Here is a 13,557-nt window from a genome sequence, read left to right as displayed (position 1 = left end):
GCGTTGGATGTTTCCTCGCTTGGTGTCGCTTTATTTTTGAAGGCTTCAGTGCTTCGTTTGATAGCATTAGCCCACATTCCACACACTGAGCCCTCGGCTCTGCCTCGCTGCCTCCGTTCACAAAGCCGTACTTAAGAAAGTCAGGGTTGTACTTGCGCACACATTTAGACCTTTTGGGGGGGTATGGCACCACTGTCGTCTTCATTTTGTCTTTTTAATAACTTATCCATAACTTTCGCTACAGGCTAGCGGATAGCTGAGTGTCTTCTTCTGCTTATTGCAGCTTGTTAAACAACTGACTGACGCATTACCGCCACCAGGTGGTGGGAAGCTATATTGTAACTGAGCGTCTCATGGATAACAGTAATATCTCTGGTGTCTTCAATTGATAACCTATGCAGTACAAAACTGAAAGTTTTTCGCGGCCCTAGACCAACAACATAATCTATCTTTGAGACATTAAATCGAAATTGTAGCTCTCTGTGTCCTTGCCAACATAAATAAGTTGTTTGTCTCTGTACACCTCAGTCATTGTTTCTCTCTTACTTTCCCTCACTAACCATCAGCTTAAATCAGGGGTGCCCACACTTTTTCAGCTTGCGAGCTACTTTTAAAATGACTATGTCAAAATGATCTACCTACATTAAAAATGCTGAATATATATTTATATATACACTGAGTATACTTTATATTTACAATATATGTTGGCATACCTTGCATAACTGCATGAACCCTTATGGCACAATACAATTCTGTACATTGTTGGTCGTTACCTTACTCTGATGATTGCACTGAATGGAATTGGCCAGAGTTGCATAGACCGGACAGTAGCTGCTGGTATCCGCCTCAAGCAGACTTCAAATGATCATCAGTCGTGGTGGAACGGTGTATGACTTAATGTTCTTCATGTGGGAAAAGGCTGACTCACATAAATGAGTAGAGCTGAATAATGCAGTCAGGAAGGTACCACATGTCCTCATGTTTGGGGACTTTTCCTCTGTGAGGAAACTGTCCATGAGCCCTGGACTTCAGCTTTATGTCAGCTTGCAGTGTCAACATCTCATCCTCCACTCCAGACGAGTTGAGGTGAAACAGCGTTGAAATTTGTGAGGAGAGTGAATCAACCTCAATATCTTCCCCAAATGTGCAGCACATAAGTGTAGCAACTGGCTCGAGTAAAGCAAAGTCTTGAAAGCGTTTGTCAAACTCTGACTGACACTTGTCAATCTGCTCTGTGTAGCGCGCAGTGTCACGTTACGCACACGCCTTCTGCTGAGTCTCCAGTTCTGACGCCAGGTTTTGGAAGTTTCCCAAATCATGGCGCTGCAGCTTTAGCTCCTTTAGTAGAAATGAATTGGAAGGCTAACTAATTAGCTCGCCGGAGTTTTGCAGTAGCTCGCGCGGTTGACTGCGCATACGTGGTGACCCGTGTGTTAGAAAAGCAAGTGGCAAATGCCATGAGGACATCTCATTTCTTTTGAATGGAATGAGATCGACCCGCACTACCTCCGCGATCGACCGGTCGATCGCGATCGACGTATTGGGCACCCCTGGCTTAAATGGTTCAGCTTCAACCTTTGTTATGACTGATTACTTTGGGTTTTGTAGTCTTTTACTAACATTGGTTTGTAGTCCTTGCTGCATGACACCACCTCTCATGGAATCCCAGCATGTGTTGCCATGACATCACATACAAGCACACCTGGTACCCCCATGATTCAAATATATACAAGCTGGAAACGTAGTTTCTCTCATGGAATCCCAGCATGTGTTGCCATGACATCACATACACGCACACCTGGTACCCCCATGATTCAAATATATACAAGCTGGTAACTTAGCTTCTGAAAAACCTTTGACAGAGAGACAACTCTACCAAGCAGTCATCTACAGACATGCAAAGTATTCGACAGCCTGCTAAAGACAGCATGGACACGAACAAGAGATACTGGCCGAGAGCCGCTCTGCTTCCGACACCGAGGGTCGACCAGAGATACTGGCCGAGGCCCGCTCTGCTTCCGACACCGAGGGTCGACCAGAGATACTGGCCGAGGCCCGCTCTGCTTCCGACACCGAGGGTCGACCAGAGATACAGGTCGAGGCCCGCTCTGCTTCCGACACCGAGGGTCGACCCAAGATACGGGCCGAGGCCCGCTCTGCTACCGACACCGAGGCTCGACCCAAGATACGGGCCGAGGCCCGCTCTGCTGCACACACCGCGGCTCGACCCAACCGTGAGTTTTTATTTTATTATAGTTTTTTTTTATGTTTTAACTATGCTTTTTACCATGTTTTTACTATGTACTGGCTCTGTGGCACTCTGAGATTTTTAAAAAAAAAGTGAAAAGTGCGTTACAAATAAAATACATTATTATTATTATTAGAGAGACGAGGCCACAGCCGATCCGCTCCCCGCCCCAACAGTTGAGCGAGACGAGGCCACAGCCGATCCGCTCCCCGCCCCAACAGTTGAGCGAGACGAGGCCACAGCAGATCCGCTCCCCGCCCCAACCGTGAGTTTTTATTTTATTATATATTTTTTAATGTTTTAACTATGCTTTTTACCATGTTTTTACTATGTACTGGCTCTGTGGCACTCTGAGATTTAAAAAAAAAATGAAAAGTGCGTTACAAATAAAATACATTATTATTATTATTAGAGAGACGAGGCCACAGCCGATCCGCTCCCCGCCCCAACAGTTGAGCGAGACGAGGCCACAGCCGATCCGCTCCCCGCCCCAACAGTTGAGCGAGACGAGGCCACAGCAGATCCGCTCCCCGCCCCAACCGTGAGTTTTTATTTTATTATATTTTTTTTAATGTTTTAACTATGCTTTTTACCATGTTTTTACTATGTACTGGCTCTGTGGCACTCTGAGATTTAAAAAAAAATGAAAAGTGCGTTACAAATAAAATACATTATTATTATTATTAGAGAGACGAGGCCACAGCCGATCCGCTCCCCGCCCCAACAGTTGAGCGAGACGAGGCCACAGCCGATCCGCTCCCCGCCCCAACAGTTGAGCGAGATGAGGCCACAGCAGATCCGCTCCCCGCCCCAACCGTGAGTTTTTATTTTATTATATTTTTTTTAATGTTTTAACTATGCTTTTTACCATGTTTTTACTATGTACTGGCTCTGTGGCACTCTGAGATTTTTAAAAAAAAATGAAAAGTGCGTTACAAATAAAATACATTATTATTATTATTAGAGAGACGAGGCCACAGCCGATCCGCTCCCCGCCCCAACAGTTGAGCGAGACGAGGCCACAGCCGATCCGCTCCCCGCCCCAACAGTTGAGCGAGACGAGGCCACAGCCGATCCGCTCCCCGCCCCAACCGTGAGTTTTTATTTTATTATAGTTTTTTTTATGTTTTAACTATGCTTTTTACCATGTTTTTACTATGTACTGGCTCTGTGGCACTCTGAGATTTAAAAAAAAAGTGAAAAGTGCGTCACAAATAAAATACATTATTATTATTATTATTAGAGAGACGAGGCCACAGCCGATCTGCTCCTCGCCCCAAAAGTTGAGAGAGACGAGGCCACAGCCGATCCGCTCCCCGCCCCAACTGTGAGTTTTTATTTTATTATAGTTTTTTTTATGTTTTAACTATGCTTTTTACCATGTTTATACTATGTACTGGCTCTGTGGCACTCTGAGATTTAAAAAAAAAAGTGAAAAGTGCGTTACAAATAAAATACATTATTATTATTATTAGAGAGATGAGGCCACAGCCGATCTGCTCCCTGCTCCGAATGTCAAACCAGAGCAGCAATGTGAGGAGCTCAAAGGACCTCAAGCCAAAAAGAAACGATGGGGCTGCTCGTTCTTTACCAACAAAAAGCAGGAGAACAGCAACAAAACCGGTTGTTGGAGCTGGTTGAGCTGCTTTCGTTGTAATAAGAGAGCCTGAGAAGGCAATCTGGAGGAGAGTGCTGAAAGGTAGCTCCTCCATGTCCACATCTTTTACATGTTGCTGATTGCAAAATTGACTATGGTTTTGAATGCAGGACATTTACTCGTCGTGGATTGTTTCATCAGTATGTTATTGGTACTTTTACTGCAGTGAATTACTTGTCAGTGATTTAAGTTTGGACAGGACTCACTTGGCAAACAGTTACGATACAAACAGTGGTTCCTAACCCTGGCTCCAGATCCTTGACTGGGTCCAAATTCTTGCTCATGAGCAAGAATTTGGACCCAGTCAAGGATCTGGAGCCCCTAACCCTAACCACTGTTTATTAACTGTTTGCCAAGTGAGTTCCCAAACTGAAAATCACTGACAAGTAATTCACTGCAGTAAAAGTACGAATACCACATGGATGAAACAATCCATTTTTGTTATTGTCTATTAGTACTTTTACTGCAGTGAATTACTTGTCAGTGATTTAAGTTTGGACAGGACTCACTTGGCAAACAGTTACAAACAGTGGTTCCTAACCCTGGCTCCAGATCCTTGACTGGGTCCAAATTCTTGCTCATACTATGAGCAAGAATTTGGACCCAGTCAAGGATCTGGAGCCCCTAACCCTAACCACTGTTTAACTGTTTGCCAAGTGAGTTCCCAAACTGAAAATCACTGACAAGTAATTCACTGCAGTAAAAGTACTAATACCACACTGATGAAACAATCCACAACCAGTAAGTCCTGCATTCACAACACCTGAGTCAAGTATGTTTACATCAGCAAGATGGAAGATTGGCAGTGATTTGCCTTCTATTTTTTTTAAATCAAATAAAGAATCAAAATGAAGTTGACTGTCTTGGCTTTTCTGACTGAATATACACAGTATAAATACATATCTTTGGTGTTTTGGTGAATATAAAGTAGAAGTGCTGGTATCTTTTTAAATTGTGATTTAAACAACACTGAAGCTGATCAATAAAGCAAACAAAGTTACAAATATGTTAAAAATTGTATTTTAGGTGCTGGTTAATAAGGTGCCGATGGGCGAATAAACAATAATGACAAACAGGTGACAATCATCCCTAACAGGCCTATGCATATTTTTGGGTTTTGTAGTATTTTACTAGACGCCATGTTGGTTTGTAATCCTTGCTGCATGACACGACCTCTCATGAAATCCCAGCATGTGTTGCCATGACATCACATACAAGCACACCTGGTACCCACATGATTCAAATATATACAAGCTGGTAACTCAGTTTCTCAAATCAATGACCGTCACATTATTCTTTCTTTGTCTGTCTGTCGCTCTGTCTGTCACACGCTTGTGCCAGTTATCTTAGATCAGTGCAACATGCAAAATGTACTAAAATCGCACGCTCAGAGGCCTAAACAAAACGCCACATAAGTCAGTAATGCAGTGACAGTTCATTCAAAGTTTAGTACCTGAGAGTGTCAAATTTAACACATTAATTCAGATTAATAATACAAAAACAATTGCATGTTGAAAAATGAATTGAATGCACATCATTTAATATGTTATGGCCCAATTTTAGGCAAATTTTAGGCAAAGTAATCGGCTTAAGTTCAATGAATATATATATATATATATATATATATATATATATTACACCTATTTCCGAAAAGAAAATTAAGTGATAAGACATTTACTTTAAAACTCATTTATTATTCAGTTATTAATCACTCCTGAAATAAAGGTACAGGCACCTTAACCTTAACATTACTTCAGGGTTCTTGGGAGCAACGTGGGACTGTTGGGACTGTTAGTGTTAGGCTGTGGTCATTACAGTGAACAGTGTGATGAGGACATGTGAGCCCTTGTTGCTGTAGTAGTTCATCTCCTTGGAGCAGAGGCTGCATTTAGCATACCCTGCCTTATCAATGTCTTTAAAACACTGACAGCAGGAAGCTGTACTCACGTCTGTTTAGACCTCCACCTTTATCCAGGCCCATCCACTCACATTTCAGCCCTGCGTCAAGCTGCCACACACACACACACACACACCCCTGAAGCTCTTTGACCTCATCATCTTATCAGGATCTGGGCCTCATGTTTCGTGGTCATGAAAGTTATTCTGATCACGAAATCATCCTCATTCTACTTTGAGTTAAAACAAACAACCTGCAACCAGATGCGCCGGTGTTCGGGTTTAACGTTAACGAGTTACCGCGTGAACTGAACCGGAACACGGGGGGGCTGCATGTTTCATCACGTTAACAGTCGATAAAGTTCCGCATGCAGTGGACGTTAACTTAACCCAGCAAGTCTGAACGGTAACGGGATATAACGTAACTTAAACTGTCATGGAGGGAAAGACTGTAGACATCTGAACGCTGATTGGCCAAGACTCGTCTCATCAAAGACGTTCTATTGCGAAGATCACGACATCACATTTTCTCCTCGTCTCACTCCAATCTATGTCGTCTACTACCCCCTATAGTTCTATATGCACAAAAACTTGAGCCAGAAGGAGAACAGTAGAGTGTGTTGGTCATTTCCATTTTTTATTAAAGGTGTTTTAGACTGTCTCCTGGATGGGAGGCTCATAGCCATCGGCCCTCTCCACCTTGGCTCCGGTGTCATCACCGGTTGGCTTTGCAGTGCTGGTGGCTCCACCCTCACCGTGGAGCTCCATCAGTTTGCCCACTGCAACAGAACACAAACAGTTTTTAACGAAAGGTTAAGGAGGACACTGGCAAATTTAAGCAACTGGATGTTTGAAGTGAAAACTGCAATGATGCTGTAATGACATTTCATCCATCACGCCTCAAAGCCCAGTCAGGATTTCACCTGGAAACCAGTGTGAGCAAACCTGCTTCATCCTTCCACACAACCAATGAAAACAGAATGGTTTTCTTGCATGGGAACACCAGGTGATCTCAATGGTTAGTCACCAGGCGATCATCTGGGACCAAAACTGTTAGTCATCATGCGTTCCCACTGATGGTGGAAAATAAAAACAGCCCGTGTTACAGCCGTGCATCACTTACACTCAAACTTGGGCTTTTTCAGCATCTTGACCTTGCGAACGAAGACGTCGTGTAGAGGGTAGATGGACTGGCAGGCCTTCTCAATGTCCTTACCAACGCTGTCAGGTATCCTGAACACACCAATCAACACATTAATGCAAAAACACTTTCAACACAAGTCTGCATAAACTGACATAGAACTACCCCTTTTTAGACGACCAATTGTTTTTCTCTCAATAGACAAAGCATTTTTATGCGTTTTTTCATACTGAATAACATATTTCCAAGACATTTATGCAACATATCTCTGGTAAACAAGATTTAAAGTGATGCTTTTGTGTGATTCTTTGTGGAAAAAACAGTTTTACAGCCAACTAATCTATTAGTTAACAAAATCATTCGAGCGTTCGTTGACCAAGAATGTATTTGGTCAAAAACAGCCTTAAACTGGCATGTTTAACTGAACACAAGGAAAATTGCAAAAATGTCACCATCGCCAAAATGGGCAATTATCCATTCGTAACATTTAATCAGCTAAAGCCACGACGCTCTGTAAATAACTAAATGTAATAGATGTTTGACATTTCTATGTCAATGCAATCAAGCCACTACTGACATTAGAGGCTCCTCTTGAAGCAAATAAGAATTACATTTTGGCAAAGCTTCAATTTCAAAGACTTGTAAGTGTTTTAAAATACTTTTAACAAATGGTCATTCAGCTGCACATGACTTACATCTTGTTGACAACTTCCTTCAGGTCATTGGTCTGAACCTCGCGGGTCATGATCTCCATCATCTTCTTGCGGATCTGACGGACCTGCTGGTGCTGGGCGTAAGACGTCTTTCTGATCTGGTTGGTGCGCTTCTTTGTGAAACCCACGCAGAACAGACGCAGAAGGTAGCCGTCGGTTGTCTTCACATCCACATGGGCTTCAATCATAGTCTGAGCAGAAAGAACAAATGCATTCTGGTTAGACTCCATAGGGGGAAAAACTACACCACAGAAGTCTCAACATGCCACCTTTCAGTTTGTGATTATGCATTACTGTGTAGACCTGTGTAGGCTGCTATGCTTCTTACCACATTCCCTTCTTTAAACAAGGTACATTGTCACAATATCTGCACCAGACTGTAGTTTTATTCACTTGGTGTTGGGTAACCACTTATCATTTCATGTTAGTTAAAGTTTTAGAAAGCGCAATTTAAAAAAAAGTTACTACAGGATGAATAATGTTCAACCACTTCTCCCAGTCTTTCATATTCATTCCATAAACTATTCTTTCAGGAATCACAAGTACCGTACTTTTCGGACAATAAGCCTCTACTTTTTACCCCACACTTTGAGGCGTCGTCTTATTGTCCGGTGTGATTTATATACAGATTTTTCTGTAGCTTTCCTCCACCACAACAACAACCGCAACTTCCGGTTCCGGTCTAACACAACATTTACGAGCTCCCGACACAGAACAGTTGCTACCAGCAACCCCTCTACTACCAGCTGTTACTGACAGGGTCGCTACAATATGGATGAAGTACCTTTGACCTACCTCTCACTAGGACTGTTAACAAAAAAGGTTGAACGGCAAGATGCTTTTAACAGTACATGTCCGACTCGCTAGCTTCTAAGCTAATTTTAACATTACCGCCAATGGGGAAATGCTAACCGCGATTAGCATTAGCAAATATATAATATATCTTCGTACATCTTTTCATGCAGACACTTGCATTACAGACTACGGTCTCGCAAGGCTACCAAACGAAAAGCAATGAGGCAATAACTGTTGTTGCTCATAGCTCTGAATAGCTGTTGTGCTAGCAGCAACTGGCCAAGCCAGTTAGCCGTAAATGCTATTCAGAGCTATGAGCAACGTAGACACGCTGCATGAGAAGAGCAACTTTTTCTCAAGTCTGCCAGTGGATCCTAACAGCGTGGAGCAGTGTGAAAGAATCAGCCATCACCAACGGGTTCCGAAAGGCTGGACTGCTGCGAGATGAGGACAGCGCAAGCTCAAGGGCGGATTTGCCTCGGGAGCAAAGTGACACTGAGGGTGCAGACGAAACACGGACTGCAAGCACGAACGAAGCAATTCTGAGGCGGTTTAATTCCGACACTGAAGAAGAGGACTTCAATGGTTTTAGTGCACAGGAGGACGAAGGCGATCCTGCGTGTTTTTGTGTGCGTGTTTTTGAGTGAGAGAAATAAATCATCTTGGTTTGCAATATAACTCTGCTGTCCTGAGTCTGCATTTGGGTCCTTGAACACACCACATCATGAACCGGTAGGTATGTCTGTATGAAGCATGAAAAGATATACGGTACAAAGCTATATTATATTCTCTAATGCTAATCGCTAATGCTAATCGCTAATGCTAATCGCGGGTAGCATTTGGGCTTATAGTCCGATGTAGCTTATATAAGTAAATATTCAGTTTTCTTCTCAAAATTAGAGGGTGGGGCCTATATACCGGTGCGATTTATAGTCCGGAAAGTACGGTACATTTGATGCTTAACCAAATTGATTCACAATTTATTTAGGGGCTGGAAAAAACTAAATCGGACTAACTGAACTGCTCTTCCATTTTTCATGGAGCCAACTATCCTCTTCAGGCTTTAATATTCACGGAACTTATGCAGAATATTGCTCTTCAGGAGACATCACACTTACCAAACAGTTATCTCACGACAAAAATCACAACTAAACAGTCAGTTCTCAAATTTACATATTTCTGTTTCACCCACTGGCTCTAATATTCTAAGAATACTCATAATAAACCGTGGTATTGACTAAATCAGTGACTCACAAGCTTTTTCAGTAACAGTTCTAAACTGTTGCTGAAGAAAATTGGCACCTAAGAGCTGACCAAGCACTTTAAAGGAGAAACCTAAACTACCATTTTGTGAAACATTCCCAGGCAGTCCAACTGACCCTCCAGTCACAACCCAACTTCCATTGTACACTAGCACTGCTCCTAGAACCAGCTTACGTTGTACTCATCCTTAATTTTTATCCAAGGCATATACATATAAAATACTTTTTATTGTGGAACTGATCAACTTGTAAACAGGGTTAGATATTGAATCCAAAAATATTTCAGAATAGGTTAAATAAATGTTAATTTGTTACTGTTGCCAAACTCACAACAGCTACGGTGATATTTTCAGACGGCCTTGCCGTATTAAAATAAACCATGATCATTACCTGCCATTTCTTGACCATGGAGCACATTTTGTCCCGGGTGAGGTCCATGCCATGGAAGTTGGTCAGGCAGTTCTTGCCCTGAACATCCTCGGTGATGAGCTTGAACTTGCGGAAGGCCACCTCGTCGTTCTGCAGGTCAGCCAGGCTCACCTCGAACACACGTCCCTTCAGACCATCAGAGGCGATTCCTAAGTGGGTGGGAATAAACAAACACGTTAGGAAAAAAAGTACATGTAGGAATGAAAATAATGACAGCATGGGGAATCAGTGGGGCCTTGGTGATGGGGAAAATCCAACACTTTGTGTACTATAAATAGCCTCAATCCTTATATGCTGACTGTTAATGCACGATCCCTACATATGGAGAATTTAACACTATGAAGACTTACTGGTTCCCTGAGTCCTGGTGACCAAGGTCTTGCCAATATTGCGGATGTTAAACATGGCTGGTGCCTTGACATCATACCAGTCCTTCTTGGAGAAGGGGTCGACACTGCAGGAGAGAGAGAGACAAGAACTCAGAGCCAACTCGTTGAGCAGATATACCGGTCCACTAACACACACGGACAGGGTTGTAGAGCGAGCTTCAGAGGACACGCACTGCAAAGGGCACCGATAGGGTTTACTTCCATCTGATCGATTCGCGGCCATTAACAACGTGATGATACAATTTAGACACTCTGGTTGTTTATACATGTCGTACAACATTAACCTGATCAGCAATCACCCAATTGTGTCTTTCGGCTGCCATGTTGATAGGTAAGCTCGGCTAAATCCAAGCTAGCATGCAACGTTAGCAGCTTATAGCGAATAATATTCAGTGGAATAACTACGCGGCCAAACTGCCACAGCTTTTAAGATGTATTTATCCAAATCCCATCGAAGTATAAATTAACTGAATTACGACTAAATACAACAGCTCACGAGTTAAAAGGAACACAGCATGTTGCGACTTCATCCAGCGCCACAGAGGCCGGTGACGAGACTATCGCTGACCCAATAACATCTACTTGAAATCAGCTTCATCCTTCACACATCTCGTACCAACGTGACACCAGTGAAAAGGGAAACACTTGTTTCGTGTGACAATGTAAGAATTTTCTACTTACATCTTCTTTTTGGCACCTTTTTTGCCGCCTTTGGTCAGCCTCTTATTCTTGCCGACTGCCATGTTGGCTACAGGGAGTGAAAGAGGAGGAAGACAGAAATACCGCGAGAGTTAAAGAGAACGAGCTCTGTCGTGAGATTTGTCTTTTCTCGCGAGTCCGAGACATTTCTTTAGGCGCCCTCTCCTGGTAAAAGGTAAAAAAACATATTCTAATGGCATGGACCTTGTGAAATAACCGAGTAAATAATTTAAAGCAAATAGATGCTATTTTTTGATCTTATAAGCGGCTGAATACCTAAGTGTGAAATTTCCTGTTTCATCCTTTTACACAAACAAACAACCCCCATTCCATACAGTGGAATACACACTTGAAATAAATAAGAAATACACTGATATTGGAGGAATACTCTATATTAGCCATTGAATTGAATTTGGAAATCAATTAATCCGGAAAAACAGGAAAATCTTTTCAGTTTCTGAATTCCTCTAAAGACGTAGGCCGGTATCAAGTTTCTGAAACTGAAAAACAAATTACCTCCTGAGAGTTTAAAAAAGGGGAATTCAAACCAAATAAATAAAATAATATGTAAAACATTTCAAAGCTGTAAATTCATCATTGTTTAATATGGATTTAATTTCACAAGATATTCATTTCTTTTAAGAAATCACACTGTCACAGCCTATATTTGCTTCCATGCATATCATGTAATATATTGTGTTTATTTGGTACATATTTTTTAATTAAAGTGTTCAATAACGGTGGTATGATTACTTAAATCATTAAAGAAAAGCCAACATCGTGATCGCTGAGCCGGCAGAACCAGTCTCTCTGTGTGTAAACACATCATGAGGGTGTGTAGCTTGTTATCCACCCACACTGCTTTGTATTGTAACAAAGGGAAGAATTTTGTCTGTTGGTAAAATCAAACTAGAATAAAAAAAAGTGTTCAGAGTGTAATATTCCAGACTGTTAAATGACTGTTGATCAGACTCATTGGTGAAGTAAACACATGTATGTGTTCGTATCCAAACAAGTAACAAAAGTCTGATAAAGGCAGTGTCTCTGTGTTTTGAAAATTTCAGAAGTGGAACTGTCATTAGACAGAGGTGGAGACACTGCAGCAGAGACACCCTTGTCTATCAAGATTCTTATTCTCCAACGCAGCTGGTGGTGTTACCAATATTTAAAAAAAGTAAAATCACCTAAAATGTTTTGAGACTTTACAAACAACAACATCAGCATACGGCTATTTTTTTTTTATAGCTTGGAGATGTTTTCTTCCTCTTGTTTTTACGCCCATTTATACTAGTTTTTATTTCATCTAAAATGTCTGCTGAATTTCCTTTTGTCCTCATTAATGTACTTTCCTCTGCTTTCAGTGTGTTTAGAGGGAATCTTGCAAGCTTTAGTCCGACACAATATTCCAGTAAAACTCTTGGGAAGTTCTCATTGATTTGAACTGTTTTATTTGACACAAAATCATTTGCAGAAATGATAATCTTCCGCTCTCATAGTGAGACCTACGAACAGGATGGCATGAAGAGAGCAAAAGATGATTGCAGTAAAACTTTGCCACTGAATGTCTCAATCTTGGAGTCTAATTATCTCGATAGAGCTTAGAGAATAATAATAAGGCAGGGTCCATATTCAACTCAAAGGTCAATGAAAGCCTTCCAAGGTCTTCCTTTGGGCTGCAGTGAACAAGTCTGCTGATTTCAGGTCATTACATCAGCGACAAGGCCTGCGTGCTTCTTTTGGGTGGTGCTGCTGGCTTCCATGACGCCCAGCGTCCCCGAGGGCTCAGCTACACTTATGGGAGGTCAGTGGTAACAGTGACGCCAGCTGCCTCTGTGTTTCAACAACACGCATAGTGGCTCAGTCGTTCTGCAGAGCCAATACCAAGTCACCAAGATGAGTCGACAAAGGGAGCAGATAACTACTTATCAAGTGGGCATCGTTTACGTGCAGATCATAATTAATCGGATTTCCCTTCATGCAATAACAGACATGAAACTGGGACCTCTCGTCCATGCAGCTATGTAAACGTCTCACATGACATGGGTTGATGGCGGTGATTTGAAAAGGCAAGCAAAGCAGAGCTGTCACTTTGCTTTAATGTTGGCTTTCAACTGCCTGGGGATGCAGACATCTGTCAATGTGCTGTTGTGCTGCAGAAAAACAAAGTTCGAATGACATTTCAACACCCTCTTTATATTTTTGTCACAGCACAAATCAGTGTTTGGTGCTTGTTCAGCATATTAGACTACCTAAGAAGTTTCCTTTTATGGGTTAGTAGTTTATGGTATTTATTCATCCGTCACATTCTGAGGTGTGATTTTACAGCTA

At 42.0% G+C, this 13,557-nt stretch overlaps 1 protein-coding gene across 1 annotated transcript; it reads right to left on the bottom strand.

Moving 5' to 3' along the window:
- Window positions 1-6,414: 6,414 nt before the first annotated feature.
- rps3a (ribosomal protein S3A) lies at window positions 6,415-11,304 on the bottom strand. The gene is made up of 6 exons (XM_079278188.1): window positions 11,212-11,304; window positions 10,492-10,595; window positions 10,103-10,290; window positions 7,638-7,846; window positions 6,925-7,034; window positions 6,415-6,580 (listed from the first exon to the last, which is right to left on the bottom strand). Exons 1-6 carry the CDS (start codon window positions 11,271-11,273, stop codon window positions 6,453-6,455), a joined length of 801 nt encoding a protein of 266 aa, XP_079134314.1. The 5' UTR covers window positions 11,274-11,304; the 3' UTR covers window positions 6,415-6,452.
- Between the last annotated feature and the right edge of the window lie 2,253 nt (window positions 11,305-13,557).

The sequence above is a fragment of the Melanostigma gelatinosum genome, assembly GCF_949748355.1.
Source record: "Melanostigma gelatinosum genome assembly, chromosome: 11".
Classification (NCBI taxonomy): Eukaryota; Metazoa; Chordata; class Actinopteri; order Perciformes; family Zoarcidae; genus Melanostigma; species Melanostigma gelatinosum.
Note: the sequence above shows the minus strand (reverse complement) of the source record. Positions and strands in the feature narration are given on the sequence as shown.

What these genes read in the sequence shown, in the direction of transcription:
- rps3a (XM_079278188.1), bottom strand. Translation starts at nt 11,273, where the DNA reads ATGGCAGTCGGCAAGAATAAGAGGCTGACCAAAGGCGGCAAAAAAGGT. An exon ending in CACCAGGACTCAGGGAACCA is followed by an intron (nt 10,291 to 10,491) that starts GTAAGTCTTCAT and finishes CCACCCACTTAG; the next exon opens with GAATCGCCTCTGATGGTCTG. An exon ending in GAAAAAGCCCAAGTTTGAGT is followed by an intron (nt 6,581 to 6,924) that starts GTAAGTGATGCA and finishes GTTCTGTTGCAG; the next exon opens with TGGGCAAACTGATGGAGCTC.